This window comes from Acanthaster planci, unplaced genomic scaffold, assembly GCF_054643075.1.
Source record: "Acanthaster planci isolate LZ-2023a unplaced genomic scaffold, COTS_SCS Contig2, whole genome shotgun sequence".
NCBI classification, from domain to species: domain Eukaryota; kingdom Metazoa; phylum Echinodermata; class Asteroidea; order Valvatida; family Acanthasteridae; genus Acanthaster; species Acanthaster planci.
The window spans coordinates 306,549-324,353 of record NW_028257626.1 but is presented as its reverse complement, the minus strand read 5'-3'; the positions used below and the strand labels follow the sequence as shown (position 1 = coordinate 324,353).

Here is a 17,805-nt window from a genome sequence, read left to right as displayed (position 1 = left end):
ACGAAATGTTTGAAAACAGCTCTGCTGCAGTGCTAATGTTTCGGAATGTGCATGATGCGCAATGCACACACCAGTAATTGCCTCCAATGCTGGTAGTCGTACATACAGTTCTTTCGTTGCTAATAATATTTTTGCCGTGGAAAGCAAGACAGCGAAAGAAAACGAAAAAAATGCCATGTGACTGACACTAAGCCAATCAATGTACAGAACCTGTGGATGAGGAGTTATTAACAGAAACCATATCAAGGAATGCATTGACAACAGACATGCATGTAGCCATAGCCATTTTGGACACAGCCTCAAAATATGCCTTAATTATGTGGTACCCTTCTCCACAGGTTTTCCCTCCATATGGGTGCAGAAATTGATGAGTGGAAAAGAATGGGGCAACCATTTTTTTGGGGGGGGAGGGGGGACTAATCACTGAAATGCCTGCTTCTGATCTAAACACTGATTGTTGAGGGCGCTGTGCATCCTACAGGAACATCTCCAAAGTCAAAGTCAAGCTGCAACAGCCACTAAACAGTGTTTTTCATGGATGCACATGTTAATTTCCAGCCGCAGCCACAACATTCACACACCGCCTCAGAAGTCGGTTTGTCCTTTGATTTACTTGTTGCTTGTTTGAGTGTGCTCGCCGAAAGAGACCAAGGATGATTTTTGTTCAACCACAAATGTGACCACAGCCAGGAGAAAAAAACAATTCAGATTAAGTAGATGATAGTTGTCAACAATGCTATCCTCAGGAAATGAATTAAAAACAGCTCCAACTTCACCACAAAAATCTATCAAACATGAACTCTGTCAGCGCCATGCAACTAAGTAATCCTGAAGTATTTGTGCAAAGACAAATGTTAAAGACCAACAGAAAAACCATCAACTGTGAAGTTGTTTCACATTTTAATTAAATGTATTTCAAAGCTTACAATGTAGCCACAATTGGCTTGGTAAGAAATCTTCTCCAAGTATGTTCTGTTCCAAACATCTGCAACTCATCACTATGCTTCAGAAATTCTGTTTATCCTGGATTTGTGTATTGGTTTATCGGCTACTTACACACAGAACGGTTCATATCCCTCCTGCAGACCGCAGACAGTGAAGTATTTTAGCTGATTCAGGTCCTGCGGAACGGATAAGGAAAAAAAGTAGCAGTGGACTGTGCAGAATTGACTTTTCTTAAACTGCGTACCACTCTGATGGGCTTTCTGTTAGTAACAGGTTCTGCCCAAATACATATATTTGCCATAAAGAGAAGTGTTTTCATGTAGTGCATACTTTGCAATATCTATTAATTGGTGTTGTGATAGCTGCAAAAGATCTTTTGACATTTCTTAAATTATCCTTTTGCCTCTGTAAGTTTGGCCACCTTATGCCAACCACTGGTGCATGTAGCTAAAATTCTGAATGTGGCATGGCAAGAAATTCCTTTCATGAAAATGCTAGTTGTCGTTGCATACTTTATTTTCACCCAATCCTAAAAATCCTGAATGCAGGAATGAAAGAAGTTAATAACAAAGGTGAACATACCTGACCAAAGCAGAGCTTTGCCTGCTCGCCAGACGCTAGCGTAAAAGCTGGAACAAAACCTACAAAAAAACAGAGGCACCGCAAGATGTCAATTACAGAATTCAAAGTTATCAATTAGAGAATTCAACTCACTGGGAGAAATTCCCAACAACCTGCACTTTTAAGCATTTGCCTCAGAGAGGGCGCCCCTCAACTTGGCTGAATTCTCCCCATTGACTAATCTTTCATTTATTAAAGGGTAGCACAACGTGTATACAAATGTGTAGGCTCAGACTTGTCATTAATAAACTCGTTGCAGTTTTTTTATTGAAAATTTCAACTCACATAAATCCAAAAATACAATCAAATTCTTGTACAAAGAGAATGCTGCTAAGCTCACAGGTGTCGACTTTTTTCCCAATACACATATGAAATGGTCTTAGATTAAATGGCATACTCTACATAAGGAAACTCAAATTGGTCAACTTGTATGAAGGATGACTGATTAAATTATATCAGTTATCATGCAAAATTTCACTAAATAAAGCCGAGGACTCCATCTTACCTTCTCCAACTTCAATATCTCTGAAAGCCGTCTCCAAACCACTGGCATCCGTCAGAAACTCACCATTCAAGGTAAAACCTCAGAAAAAAAGAAAGAAAAATTATGGTTTGAACCAAAGTTAACAGTTACAAAGTCAATTTCCACTTCACTTGTTTACCAAGTGCTATGCAGAGCTTGTGGTACACAAACCGATGATCACAAACCAGAGGCAGAGGTTGGTTTCAATGATCAACTAAGCAATAAAGTTATCCATACAAAAGCATTCGTGTAAATTTTTGAGAACCGTTTGCATTTATATTTATGTTGGACATGCTATTTGCGTAACAACACTGCGGAGGAAACCTAGCAGGCATGGCAGGCTGTTGGTGACGATAACGCTGATCCCCTTATTTTTCCTGTTAAATATCAGATTGCACTCACTGACTGTCCTGTGTGTGATGTCCAGCATGCATCCAATCACGTCATTTGAACGCCAAGTCTTGCCAAAATTTTCTGAGCCGTTGTGCCACTTTCGAGCCTGGATTAAACAAAATTCAAATTATCACTGTAAATATCTTACAGACTTGCAGTGTTCTCTTTTATGAAGGTCTCTTCTGTTCCCTCAAGCATTAAAGGGTTACAGAAATTGAAAACATTTAGTTCACGTGAAGTATCAGGCTCAGGACAAAAAACATGCAGTATCGCACGCTTGCAACAGACCACATTGTGTTTGATGTAGCTTGGCCCACAGGCAAACACTGTCTTGTGGGCGGGGAAACGCACGATCTTTTTATTCATTTTGGGGTCACAATTAATGGGGTAAACATTAAATTTATGATGTTTTTGAAACGGTTACGTATTTATTGTTATGTTGAAATACTTCATGTGAACTAAATGTTTTCAAATTCTGTAACACTTTAAAGAGCATTCTCAGCCATTCTAATTTTGTCATTCTTTTAAGTCTCTTTGGGAAATGGCAGCTTTACCAAAACTCAAGAGCCAACCATCAAAGATCTACTCAAACAAGTTCCTAACTTCTGTTTCAGCCAGTAATATAATGTTAAAGAATTCACACTTCGAGTATGTGTTGACTTAGAACGCTCCCCCAAAAACCCTTTCTCACAGCAATGTCGCATTGTTTTGATATTACATTCGTGCTTTGCCAGTATAATTTTGTAAGCACTGTCAGTCACTCTCTTTTAGAGATGCCCCCAAAATGTTGATTTTTAAACATGCTTCGAAGCCAAAAAACAACGAATTTTATTTGAGTTTTAAATCTTGCATTTGGATTCGGGGGGGTCAGAATGTTTTAAGGTAAAAACATAGACACACACAAAAACCCTTGGTCTGTGAATCCTTACCAGGAACCCATCAAAGAGATATGCTTTGCCGGTTGTAGCCAGGTCCACATCAGCACTGATGGAGGGATGTGCCCATCCCACCCGCATCAGACCGGTAGTCAGGGTTTCAAACTCATAATACCTGCAAAAATGAGGGTCAAACTCCACAATGTCTGCAGATTATGGACACTTCATTTAACATCTTGCACAATTCTTGGTATTTTGACCCTCAAAAGCAAAGTCTTCAGGAGATGGGCAATGCACTGTATGAGTGACGATTCACAAGAACCGAGGATGGAGTCATATCAGGAATGTTCACCGCATTGCACAACAAATATCTTATTGAATGCGTACAAATAGGATTTTATGCGTACAAAACTTTATTGTCTAGGTAAAAAAGCAGTTTTCTGAACAGGGTGACACTTACTCCCCAAATTGTCATTTTGTGCGTATTTTTGTCACTCAGGCTGTGTTTCTGTGCATGATTTCACTGCTCCATAATTTGAAGTGATGCAACCGGGAAACAGTACAAGATACAAGACAGCAATAAGGTCATATCAAGATTCATGTTTGTTGTGGCATGCTGCCAAGAACAAAGGTCTACACATCTTTACAATAGGAAATCCAGCCACCTTTAGAGCTTCACACAGATTTAATGCAGAATGTACCAGAAGGCATAATTGAACAATAAACTCAACATCATTTTCCACAATTGTATTGACAAAAAATACTTAGTCAAATGGTTGTTGCAACCTATTTCAGTAATGTGTACTTATGAATAGTTCTGAACATCATATGAACAGCAAGAACAACATGAGACCTTACCATTTGCCAGAGGTCACTGCATATGTTTTCTCTGCACGGAAGGTTCTCGTGTTCTGCTTCGTGTCCGAGATTTCCCGTACAAGACCTTCAGGAAAACAAATGGAAAATATAACAGAAACCAATAGAGCATCTTCAGTACCAGGAGCTGGTGTTGGCTTCTGCAAGAAACATGACGCTGGTGTAAAAAACTCGGTGGATTGATTGACAACATATAAGACAACCTCCGCAACTCAAAGATGGTTGAAGCAGTTAGAGGAATAAAATATACTTGTTCAGCAGTTACGATGCTAAGTCACCATACTCATCCTGTCCAATGCGACAAGTGACTTGGTGTCAAGTACAGAGAAACTCCTTGCAGGAAGCAGTGTGGGAAGCAGGATCCAATATTTTGGAGGTACTGAGTGGAAAATTGGTGACCTTTTTCTGAGCAAGCATTTTCCCTGCTTAACAAACTTCCAAGCTCAGCAGCTCCACCAAATTGGCATCAGAGAACTATTTGGGTTGACAGTAGCAGTGATGTAGTCACATTCATAACCAGTCCTTTCAGGAATCCCTTCACAAATACAATCACTAGTCCGTTCAAAAGACATTTCTGAAATAAATGAGCGAGCAATAACAAATAAATGCTTATGTCGGATGTTCGTTTGAATAGCTTGCGACTTGGCTTGAGACTGGATGACCTGTGATGGACCCATGATGGACTCACGATGGACTCATGATGGACTCATGATGGACTTGCAGGGATTTGTCATGGACAGCAGATGGCTGACAAGAGTATTCAGTGTAATAGTCTTCCACGAGTTGACCAGTTCCAGAAATGTAAATGCTACAAAAGAACTACCTGATTTCAATCTCCTTACCTCTAAAGCTTGACTCCTGGTTGTCTGGTGGTGCCTCCAGGGTGTAGCCAAACCCTAGGATGGTCCGCACGGTCTCGCTGGCGGTGTCACGGTTGAGCTTCTTGGAGGCATCATCAAGCTGGCTGTAAGGCACCAGCTGGGGGTTGCGCTTGTATGTAGAGTCCTGGAAGACGGTGTAAACAGTGGAAAGAATAAACAGTCAGTTCAGGGCCCAATTTTACAGCACAGCATGAGAGCGGTACTTCCAATAAACAGAAAATCCTGCAGCTGTTGAAGCGCTATTTCGCGACTTGAATGCGTCGACAGTTGCATGCACGTGAAGATTTGCATCGTTACGTCACTGACTGAGCAACTTTTTTGCCCCATGGTTGAGGTAGCTTTTGCTGTGCTGACTGCTTCACTGTCTCTGTGAAACAGAAGATCCATAATCACAAAAAGGATTGTCCAGCAGTGCTGTATTCTTGTTTCTTCAGAACACATCTTTCAAGAAACACAGTGCACCATTAACACCCAAAGTCAGAAATACTTTTGAGACAAAATGACTGAAATTCACATAATGCTAATCATACTTTAAGTGAATTTCCAATGAATGAATACACACGTGTGTGAAATTTACATGGTTTTACAACTGTTTGATTCACTTTGGCATTCAGTCCAACAACTGAGACAAATAAAAACTATAAAAAAAAACATGTTCGACTACAAAATACAGTACACAGTATTATAGCCTGAACATATGTATGCTGAGCAAATGAGGATTAAGTTGAATGCTGTAGTCAAGAAAGGTCCCAGTGATCAGAAACAATATACATGTACTCAGAAGGCTATACGTTCAATTGCTTGCCACAGTAAATGACAATTTAGAAGATATCTCTGCCTTTGGCTCACATCTGAGAGGCCATAGGTCCAGCCTTGGCTGATGCGGTCTCTGGCCCAGACGTTGTGAGCATTCTCGGCGAGCAACTCCACTAGCTTCTCCATCTTGGGGTTGAGGGTGATGGTGGAGAGGTTGTAGGGGGCGGGCTTGTAGCCGTTGGACATGACGTAGCTGGTAAAATGGACAAAAACTGGTTACACGCAAGATCTTATTTTGTGTATCACTCTGTAGAGGATGACCATGTTTCATAATGTTCTTGCACGCTTACTGTGCAACCATTGGAAATCTTCCCCGTTCTTAGAACTTTTCAAGAATAGGGTAGAACAGAACCTGATGATTATGATGGAAATTCTGCCTTTTCTTTTCTTAGCAACACACAAAGGCCCATCACCATATATACAAGAGCCAAGGTGTGCCTTCTTTCACCATGTTCACTTGAGCGTGGGCCGATAATAATAGCTGAAAAGCGGGCTGAGGATCTCAATTTTTACAGCGGCTCTTACCGTCATCCGTCGCAAAGGGGTTAAATCCAATACAAGGCAGTTAGTAATAAACTCCACAGGTTTCTTTCTGAAGCTGTGAAGTCTGAAATTCAGACTCTGATGAAATGTTGATGCATTGTCTGTATTGCAAAGGACTTGGTGCTCACAATGACAATTAACTGTGGCACCAGAGCCTGGGAATCCTTATGAGCTAAACAGACCAGATTTCACGGAGGTAACCATTTGAAATGACACTGGTACCGGTAGCTTGTTTTCAAGCTTTGCAGAACTGCCCTTTTGCTGGTTTAGACAATACAGTGATGATTGCTGGGCACCAATATATGAGTCTGATTGTCGCAATGTATCACTCACTTCATGGGTAGGCGGAGCCTCTTGAGCGTTGCCTTGGATGACTCCTCGTCGATGCTAATGTGGTATCCAAGTGCAATCAGGGTTCTGTGAATGATAAATGAGAATAATTACATTTACTGGACGGTTGAATAATTTTTATAGAAATGGATTCATTCTGTGGGATCCGACTTCTGAATGACCCGATTTGTCAAAAGTGCATGTCCTTTGTCATTTACACATTACGGATGGAAAAAGAGCATTTCAACCAAAAGAAACCAAACTCTCCATCTTGGATCAGTTTTGGCTTAATGATTCGGACATCTCCCAAACTATGCACACTCTACGGGTGAAAGCGTGGCAAAACAAATTTTAAAACCAGTTTCTTGTGGTGATCGGTAGAAGTTTATATTTTGCCATCAAATGAGCTAAGACATGACCTCAGAAAAGCCCTGTTCTACTATGCCACTCCTTGTGGTCAATATCTGAATATTAAATCATTTCAATCTACAGAATGCAGTATGCCAAAGTTTACCGTAGCGTCTCATAAGCCATGGTGCTGTCAAAGTTCTTCTCTTCCTCTGTCATGCTGTGGAAGAATGTCAGACAAGGGTGGGTCTTCTTGGTGTCAGAGCGGACCTGAGACAGAAAACAAAATTCATTTACAAATGCAGAAAGAAAAATGAATAACATGCACATTATGCTCTGCACTTTCACAAATAATTTCTTTACTTGTATTTAATTTAAATTGTTTCCCAGAATTTAATCTGTATTGTTTTCTTTTAAAGGTTAATCACAACAAAGTGGCATAGGCCTATTTCACTTTCACATTTTCACATTATAGTCTCTTTTACTGTTTATATTTCAAGCATATTTTGTATGTATCAAATTATGATTTTGATGTTTCAATTGTATGTTTAATGTTTTTAACTACATCTACCTGTTGTAAATTTGAATGCTTTCAGCCTTTGGGCTGTTTTTAATTCAAATGAAACAACCATAATGACAATAAATACAAAGGGACCAAACCAAAAAGTGGACAACGGAGGCAAAACTGACTGCAACTTCAGTATTTAGGCAGTGTAACGGCAAGGAGAGCAATAACAGTAGCACATCCTATCCTCTACCAGTGCCAATACCATACTGCACACTCACCGGTCCCCAGCTCCAGCCTGCTTCTATCTTGTTCATGCACCACAGCTCATGAACATTCTCAGCCAGTTTGTCTCGAAGCATTTCTATGTAACCTGGAAGAACCACCTGGAGCAGATTTGCAGAAAGAATGCATCCGGGTTATTTCTTACATCATGTCAAAACTGGCTTGATGCAATCTTACAACCCTAAACATACAATTTTTCACCAAAAAGGGGAAAGCTTGATCTTTACAATCATTTCATTATGTTATATTCACAATGACAAATTTGCCAATAGGTATACAAGAACTGACATGAACAGAAGAGAAAAACAACTGTGACCTCAGCAGAACAAAGCTGAAGAAATTTCAATTGAAAAATGACCACGCTCAACTTCAGTGCAATACTGGCACAAGAAGCTTTGTGAGCTTAAATTTATATATTGGAGAAAACGCACATTATTTTTCATAAGTTTGATTCTTTTTGTTTTAATGCAACTGGTACGTAATTGACAAATAATGAACAATACTGGATTCCCTCGCATATTACTCAAGGAAAAAATGACTCACATTCTGAGTGTCAACAGGCGCCGGCACAAAGTTGGCGTGATCGCGGCTGGGACTGGGGCCCGTCACGATGCCCTCCTTAAGGTCGCCAATGCAGAAACACCTCTCAATCTTCAGCTCTTCCTTGGGCATGAGGGACTCGTAGACGGGAGCAAAGCCCTTTGGGGGCGTGTACTTGAAGCGCCCTTGTTTGCCACCAAGGATAATGTGAGCGCTGCATGGAGAAGGGTAAGGCAACATTGAGACTGGTGAACACTTCAAGGAGGCAAACTCTTAAAGAGCAAGTGTCTTGGACCATCTTATGGTGGGGGGGGAGACAAACCCATTAAGACCTTGGCTGTCACTCGCCTGTTCCTTTTGAAACTTGTCATGTATCGACACTGATTACAAGTACATCTCTGAAGTTTTTATTGGACCTGACATTGTTTTGCTCAGGACATTTGAAGTTCAAGGCCTCGGGTGTATCCATGTGCATTGAGAATGTCATTGGGAAAAGTATAGATTTTTGGCTTATTTGTCTCAAGAAGAGGCCTGTACAGAGCCAATGAGAAGCAGCTATACTTTGAAAGGTAGAAGGAAAACCAATAGAATAAGATAGGAACTGAATACCCAATCCACATGTGGACTGCAGACGTGAGTGACTAGGAAAGAACCACTGCACCCACCTAAGTTTGGCAGTCAACTTACGTGATATTTGCAGACAGGGTCACAACAGGGAAGAACATGCCATCCAGGTCGAAAGCCTCAAAGGCTGCCTTGACCGGGTTGCCGTTGACGTGGAAGAGGATTGTAGGACCGCTGAAGTCGAAACAGATGCCAATGATGTCCCCTTTCATGAGGGGCCTGCTACCATTCCAAGAGGCTGCTTTGCAGCAACCCCCTTAAGAAACAACATGAATCATTGCTTTTTGCAGCTTCAACCATCGAATGAGATGTTTACAGTGCAGAAAAGCTGAATCCGGTGGTGCCAATTTTTATTATTGTTTTGACAAACACCAGTTGCTACAAGCACCTTTGAATTAAAGGGCTTTAATGAATCATGCACGATAACAATCAAGTGGAGCCCTCAAAAATTTTCGACCACTCGGTGCCAATTTTCATCAGGATGCCAAATGGAGCGATACATCTAAACAAAAGGCACAGTTTGCTCCCTGTAATGCATACCAAAACAAAATTACTCAACAAAATGGCCTTAAGACTCAATTTCTGGGATCCATACTGGTATGTGATTGCCACACTCAGCAATTTCCTCTAAGGCAGGCACGGACCAAAAAATGCCACGTGGAAAGGAATCACACCTGGGGTATCGACACAACCACACTGGCAATGCCATGAACCTGATAATTAAAGATTGTGTCTTCTGATTATAAATCATCAAATTAACCTCAAAGGGATGCTGACTGGCTCCAAACCTTTAAACATATGCTGCCGGGTTTAATTTGAAGTTGCATGACATATATCCGGGGGATTTTCAAGATTTTCCATTTTCAAAATTCTTTGAAATTCATTACTTCATTTACTGGACGTTTACACCCACACGAATGACTGTCTGGTGGCTACTCTAATCTGACAGACAACATCTATTGACGGCTGAATATTTCAGCCAGACCTGCCGCTTTCAAAAGAGCGTCCACATTGTGTGGTGTTACATAATTCTTTGTTCCCCAAACTGACCCAGTGCGCTGCTGGCATCTTTTCAAATGCAGACCAGATTAGCATGCAGCAGTATTGTATCGCTCACCCCTGGAGCGCTGGGGCACTTTTGTCCTCGGTGGTAATCCACTCATGCTGATACCAAAAACAGTGGTATAATCATTCAAAACAATGATTGATTTCCTCTGCTATTGACAACTGAAAAAATGTTGGCAATTCTCAGCAGCTCGGTCTTTTGTTCCCGGTACGGTTTTTCGTTACAGGGCCCAGCTCCCTTCATCCGATTTCGGACATCTCCGAAACCAGGCTCCCCGGCAGCAAGTGGTTGAAACAAAATACCCTCAATAAAGACAATGACTGCAATACAGGAAAACCCCTCCCCCTTCAAAAAAAATTAAACACCAACCTGTCCACAGGCCTAAGCCGTCAAACCCGTAAGAGCTGAGATCGTCGCCTACGCCTATGCTCCCCCACCCCTCACCTCCCCGGGGGGAAGGGGAGAAACCCTTCGTGTTAGCCCAGCCCACACGGAACTTGAACGGTCTGGGAGTGGCGCCGTCTATCTGGCTGATGGACACCTCATAGTACCATTTCTTGTAGACGGCATTGCCTTCAGAAAGACCTACAAAAATGTTGGGTCTCATACTGTGGAACAGAAATTCAAGGAATTAAAATGTGGAAAGATGGTTTGCGCATTTGGCTTGATTTGAATACCTAGAGTATTTTGTCAGAATGAGCACAACCTTGTCACATCGTCACAAGAAGACATATCCTAGCATAGACACACAACAGCACTGGCTCTTTTTCCTTTTCAACACTGAGAGGATAAATGCAACACAGAATTCAAAATGACACAGAATATCAAGTCAAACCTTGCGACTTCATCTACGACGGCCGTCTGCAGCAGAAGGTCCCGTGAGGGCAGCAGATTGTCACAGATGAGGTTCTGATTGGCTCGTACTGCCACGCCACTTCCGACACACAGAGAGCACAGGACATCCAGCACCTTTGATGAATAAAAACATTACAGAAAGATGTACAAAACCATCGATATTAACATTTTGAAGAGTTGGTAACGTCTCCCACCTTTAAGGCAGAGAGAATCAAATTTTCATATTTTGCACAGATCTGAGCCATATTAAAGGCACTAATTTCAACCATAGACATCAGTTTAGCCAGCATCACTCTACTGAAGCAAGGAATGAACCTCACACAAATAATTGCTAAAGAATTCAAATTTGTTCACAGCCTGCAGTCAAACACCTCAATCTATTCTTATTCATCTTTTATATTTCCCACTTATCACTATATTCCTGCCATGTGTCTTGTGTTTCAGTGAAGGAAAATCAACTAAATTCAGATCTCTTAACAACCAATAGTCGCTATGCTTATGTTGTTAATCATCCATTTCCCAGAATTCCTACTTACCTTTGGGTCCCTGCCATGTTTCTCCAGCTGTGAGATCATAGACTTGATATGTTGCTCTTTGACAATGTTCAAAGCTTCTGGACTTCCCACTAGAACACAGTGAAGAACTTCCAGAACACCTATGAATATGTTTTCAAATTACAAACATTCTAATTCCTCATATAAATGTTATATTGGCAAAAACTTTGAAAATTCCGCATCAGTCCGTCAGAAAGTTGGACTTTACAACCCCTGGTTGTCATTTGTTTAAGATTTGTGCAACTTTTCTTATCGCATGTTGCAATGATTTTGCTACAGCACCCAGCCATGGCCCGGGACCGAGATCGCTTGAAGGCTCCATACAGGCTCAACCTCCAAGGACCTGTGTGTGTACAAACTCACTGAGAATCACTCAAACTGGAATGCGTTAAAACATCCTCTGCATTTCGACACAGGATTCCCTGTGTGTTTAGGTATCATCAGGCATGACATGGTCAATATAGGGTGTAAGCTAACCCTCATGGGGCTGCTCAGCCAAGAAAAGTCAGTCTCCACTTTTAAAACTTGCATCTCATGGCTTACCAGCCACATTGCCAGGGTTTTTCTTTGCCTGTTGTAAGATACAGCGTTGGTCCCATTTAGGCTTATAAAATTACAATATTTGACGACAGATCTGGGAATACTTTGTAAATTGTTCAATGCTTTTATCGTCTATTTTGAACATTCTGATACTTTTTTAATGGTTATTTTTCATGCTGCGGCTTAAAAGTTATAAACCATTTTATTGTTCCATTTTTGCATCTATTGGCATCCCAATTTCATAATGATACTAATAATAATAATTGACATTTATAAAGCGCCCAATCCATCAAGCTGCTCCCAGGTACTCTACATCAAAATATAAATAAATAAATAAAACCTTCATGTACCATTATTAAAATCAATACTAAGAAATTAAAAATGCTTGTTTGAAAAGGTGCGTCTTCAGCCCGGTCTTAAAACTCTCCACATTCCTAGACTCTCTAAGATGAACTTCAAGCTGGTTCCAGAGAAAGGGTTCTGACAAGGTTGTTTGTTTAATGAACCACCATCTTTTTTATGAAGTTGCTGATAATTTAAGAGGTAGCCCTTGCTCAACACTGTAATGCAGTAACATAAATCCACACTACATCAAAGCATCAGCTCATCTGGGCAGTGAAATTTCAGGTCAGTGTAACTTTTCTGGTAACAGTTGAGCACCTACTAAAAAAAAATGTCTGTCCCCAAAATGCCAAGGCTCTCACTAACCTTTGGATGCCTGCTGGCTCTCCAATCTCTGTATCAGCCAGTCGAGACGGATTGCTTGAGCAAACAGCGCACAGTTGTTGTGGTTGTCTCGGATCATGGCAGCTGTCAGGGGAGATAAGGAATGGATTAACGTCACACTTTCTACGAATTAAAGAGCAACTTATCCCCCCTATAAAGAGCACATATGGATGTCTGTGAACCCTATTGGATGTGACGTAAAAACTACATGATGAACTTACATGCTGAATCAACCTAAATAAATCCAAACCTGAGAATTCACACTGCATTCGGCTGATCTCAGTGAGGAATCACAGAATTGTTCAATTCTATGGATCCTTTTAATTTTGTTGGCAGAGCACCCCAAAGGAGAGAACTGCAGCCCAGTGGCTACATGTATGTCTGCAACTCATAATCAGAAGGTAAGGGGCTCAATCCAGACATGATGGTTTGGTGTGTCCTCGGGCAAGCCACTTTACCACAACTTGCCTCCATGGGTGCCAAGGAAATGGAGATAAACATCAGTTTTAACCTGATGTCTTTCTGGCTTGCAATCTAGTCCAACAAGTCCATGGAAGAATTCCTACAGGGAGTCAGACGTTTTTATTATACAACTCCCTCCAGAGAGTGCAAATATATAACTCACCCAAGAGTTGGTACAGATAGTTGAGAATGTCCTCCCATGACTGGCCGGCTTCCTCTCCTGCGATGGTGGCAAAGTCCCGCCCACTCTTATATATACTAATCTTGTCTATGGTTTCCAGGACCAGCTTAACCATTCCCTGAAGAAGAGAGAATTCAAGCTGGCATTGGAAAATGTGATGATTGCTGATGCATTGAATAAGAGCCTCATGAAATAAAAATGGATGAAGCTGTACTGAGCAACGTCCACCGGCACAATGATAAAAAAATTTGCTTGAATCCCAGTCAAATGTCACAACGTTGCTTAATATAGTGACCGTGTTGTACTACTTATGCCCCATGCTTTAATCATTCATCAGTGCATGACTGCGGTAGTACTTGTGGATATGTAATTGACCACAACACCGGCTGGGAAATGTTTTGTCAATTTTTGTGAAAGATTGTTAAATTCTTGTCAAATTTCTCCCCACTTTCAGGCACATTTTTCAAGTTAAGTCCTTTTTTTGCTCATTACTTGTTCTCTAAATAGTTGTATCGGTTTCATTTTAAAAAAAGAGAGACTCTTAGGCTAATAACGAAATAATTCAAACCTCCTCATGGAACAAGTCCTGCCTGTTCTTGAGAGCCTTCAACTTCTTCTGCTTCTCTTCATGATCTGAAATCATTGCAAAGATTACCATAGGAGCTACTTCACTGGCAAATATTTAACTTCTGCAATGATACAATCTGCACAGTTGGGTATGTAGAAGTTTCACTTGGTTGACATGGGTGCGAGTGATGGACTGGTTTGGTGGCCAAGATTGGTGAAGCTGGATTTGAATACATTCAATGGGCATGGTTAAGTTCAGTTCAAGTAAGGACTGGATCTGTACTGTGCTGACCATTAACATGTTGGCTGGCATTTGTCTGGTTTAAACTCTGGCTGGTGGAAAATAGCAGTGTTGGATGGATGGAGTTGAGTTGAAGCTGATGAGGGGGCATGATAAATGTACATCGGCAAGACAGGACCAACTTGAGATTTTCACAATTCATTTACTAGGTTTGGCCTCGGACTTGTCAAAGCCAGACAAGGTGGAGCCAAACGAACTTGACAACTGCTAGGTTAGGTTGAATTATTCCTACATTTCCTTCTTGCAATATTTCCTTTCCTTGTCATGCTTACCACTCTCTTCTCCAGGCAGGGCGAAGTACCCAACCAGGTCCCGCAAGGTGTCGGTCACCGACTCTAGGGGGAAATTCTCCCACTGTCTGCGCTCGTCATCATCTGTCCGTAATGACTCCAAGGCACTGTGGACAAAAAGAGTCAGCTTTGTTCAATAATGTAGCTTCAGCTCAGAGAGTTAAGGTTGGTTTTCTCATAAATAAGCCACAAGAGAGGGCACCTTCATTTCTTTGCTTTTTTACATTGTCAACAGACCCAACAAACTGAATGAGCGACTTTTTACCTCCAAGAGGTAAAAACTTTTGTCTTCATCAATGGAATGCACAACATTTAATTTTTTTTTTTTTTACTCCACAGGGAGCTAACAAAGCCTTGTTTAGGGTGACATGAATAGGGGTCCAATCAAAACATGTCAAAGTACCATGTAACCACATGCCTAACTTCCCATGAGACTGGCTATCATTGCAGTGGGAAAGCATTTAGTTAGCAACCATACACCATACATGTACATGTATGTTGTAGGCTTGAAGAGTAAGGTTCATTTTCTCATAAAGTAAACAGGAATTCTTTCTAAAACAGCATAAAAATGGTCTCCGTCCATGCCATGGTTGCCGGCTCTATCTGCCTTTATCTCATACCTTTTGACATTTACATGTATAAAACGTTCAAGCTTGCCTAGTATGCAATTACTACTTGTGTACACCATGTGTCACTGACAGTGCCCAATATATTTGACACTGAACACAGCACCAGTGTGCCATGGAACCATGCACTGGCTGCATGGTGGGGACTGACCTAAAGAAGTGATGGAAGAGAGATGTGCTCTTGCGGATGATAACAGCTGAGCGTGATTCCTCGTCCCGGGCACGGACCACTGAGAATCCATCATCCATGTGGCCATCACGATGCATGACCACCTATTCAGTGAAGCAAACCATGATCAACATTCAGAATCATGCACAAACCATATGCTCAAGATCATTTTCGATACCAAACTTGGACAAAATTTTGAGAAGCTGCTTGGTGAGTTGGCATAAACTTTCTGAGCAGTGATCCCAGTCACCAAACTTCACTTTCTTTCCTCGATTTAAAACAAGTAAATATGCAAAAAGTACAGCTGGTGAATACTACACAAGTGAAGTTTGGTTTTGAGTAATGTAAATTTTACAAAAAAAAGTTTGTCTGAGAGATGTGTTATTAGCACCAGAGGGCTGCATCTAAATGACTAGGCTCAGGCCATCAGTAACATGTGTGCCTATGGATGCCACTGGAACCATTTCCAGTAGACATGTGTGCTGCACCAAGCCATAGCCAATTTATTCAGATACTGCCTAATTACTCAGTGCAAGGCACCAGCCTGCTTTGGTGGGACTCGAGAAAGAGGACACACGTACACGTACCCAGGTACACACTGAATTTGTCAGTGTTTGGGTCTTCAATGTTTTCCCTGTCAGAAGCTACAGCATTTTGTACAGTGGTTCTCATTGACAGTTGTTTATTTTACCTTAATCGTGCAGTGATGATTATTTAAACAAACTCTCCTCATCGAATGACTTTTTTTCAGTGGTACCATAAGATATAATCTCGCAAGCCAGCTCACCCTGGACTACACACACACACTTGCCCTTAGGCATACATGTATTAGTCTGTGCTATTGCATAAAAATACAGACAGCACCCCCTACCCTTTTGCAATCGCTCAGAAACAAACTTTTGGATGAGTTTTCTAGCTTTAGTTGGAGGCTCATAAGCAGAAACACCATGCGCTGGACATCGTGCGGGCAACATATTGGCTTGTGACCTCGTTTTGTAATCCCGAAATAGGAACAGGAGTCACAAACGGCAAGGTCCCCCTGAGAAGTTACAGTACATCTTTAATGATCAAGATCAATTCAAGAAACATGCCACCGATCATGGGGGAAAATCCAACAGGACTGAGGTTCGGTCATACTTGTTCTGACAGAAAGGTAATTGGACTGTAAATGATTGAAACGACACGAGTAATGGCATTGCGGTTGTGCATGAAGAATTCTTCTCGTGACAGAACGCTGCGGAGTCTACCACAAAGTGAAAGCACCTGAGAAGGATTTTCTCTCCTGTGGGCAATGTAATAACCAGAACTCATCAAGCGGTAATACTTCTACAGTAAGTGGGTTGTAGGACCAAGCAGGTAGAGCTCAACCACTATCACTTTAACCAAGGCTAGATGCCCTGTGAAAGTTAGTGTGAAGAGGATGTGAACATGAGAGTAGTGCATTTATTCATTTATTGAAGCCTTGTCAGTTTTATATGAACTGTTCTGCCTGGGAGCCTTGAGTGACGACAATGAATAACATTCAATTTTAGAGGCGGGAGGAAAGTAACTCGGATGAATATGCCAGGAAAAACCCCAAAAGTCAGGCAGGGGCTTAAAACCCACATACACATCTCGGCCTGGGTGGGATTCAAACCTAGGGTCAGAGGGGTGGAAGGTGTTACAACCAATACATACGTGGCCTCTCATCATTAAAATATTGACTACTTGAGCAATAAATCCCACAAAAATAAACCAGAGTTGAAGACTGGGCAACTAATTCCTTCCACGTGCACTTTATCACTAGTTACACAAAGCGAGAGAGAGAGACTTGGCCAAAAGCACACCATTGCCACCGGGTACCAGGTATCCGCACATCTGGACAATCCTTTTGGGTTCGCTCAATGCCAGTGAAAAAAAGTGCCTTGAGCATGAGAGTTAACAAAGTACCCTCTGTCACTTCTGCATGAATAGACGACTGGCCTTTTCTTGGTGAAACACTGTTTAGTCATTCTGTCACTTTTGGTAATACAGTGCATGCGAATAACACGTATAGGAATAACATAACCATGATTCTTGATAGCTCAGTTTTCTTCTGACCCAAAATTATCCATGAGAAAACTATGCACGCAGCAATGCATGCTTGTTTCCTGATGAGAGAACTATTGCAAGAAGAATGATGGGAGAACTTTTTCAGCATCGCACTCCTCAAGCACACATCTCCAACCTACAGTATTATAAACAAGGACAAATTTTAACTAGAAAACGTTCAGAGCACTACACCATCAACAAGGGGGCTACTCAAGACATTCTAACATCAGATATCCTGTCACAACGTGGTTAATTTGCCAACTCCTCCTCCTGCATGATAACAAGACGTTTTG

At 41.4% G+C, this 17,805-nt stretch overlaps 1 protein-coding gene across 15 annotated transcripts in view; it reads right to left on the bottom strand.

Moving 5' to 3' along the window:
• The window catches only part of LOC110986867 (ryanodine receptor 2-like), a 188,975-nt gene that overhangs the window by 118,379 nt on the left and 52,791 nt on the right, over positions 1–17,805 (bottom strand). For all 15 annotated transcript variants that reach the window (XM_087131551.1, XM_087131550.1, XM_087131563.1 and 12 more), the window contains exons 14-34: positions 15,425–15,546; positions 14,630–14,754; positions 14,058–14,122; positions 13,472–13,607; positions 12,829–12,930; positions 11,563–11,681; positions 11,007–11,140; positions 10,541–10,779; positions 9,169–9,361; positions 8,485–8,695; positions 7,938–8,042; positions 7,318–7,421; positions 6,807–6,890; positions 5,964–6,123; positions 5,076–5,238; positions 4,216–4,300; positions 3,412–3,532; positions 2,492–2,588; positions 2,072–2,149; positions 1,528–1,586; positions 1,057–1,121 (exon numbers count right to left, since the gene is read on the bottom strand). In XM_087131551.1, the coding sequence (XP_086987677.1) occupies positions 1,057–1,121; positions 1,528–1,586; positions 2,072–2,149; positions 2,492–2,588; positions 3,412–3,532; positions 4,216–4,300; positions 5,076–5,238; positions 5,964–6,123; positions 6,807–6,890; positions 7,318–7,421; positions 7,938–8,042; positions 8,485–8,695; positions 9,169–9,361; positions 10,541–10,779; positions 11,007–11,140; positions 11,563–11,681; positions 12,829–12,930; positions 13,472–13,607; positions 14,058–14,122; positions 14,630–14,754; positions 15,425–15,546 (2,567 nt within the window). The remainder of the gene's footprint in view (positions 1–1,056; positions 1,122–1,527; positions 1,587–2,071; positions 2,150–2,491; positions 2,589–3,411; positions 3,533–4,215; positions 4,301–5,075; positions 5,239–5,963; positions 6,124–6,806; positions 6,891–7,317; positions 7,422–7,937; positions 8,043–8,484; positions 8,696–9,168; positions 9,362–10,540; positions 10,780–11,006; positions 11,141–11,562; positions 11,682–12,828; positions 12,931–13,471; positions 13,608–14,057; positions 14,123–14,629; positions 14,755–15,424; positions 15,547–17,805) is intronic.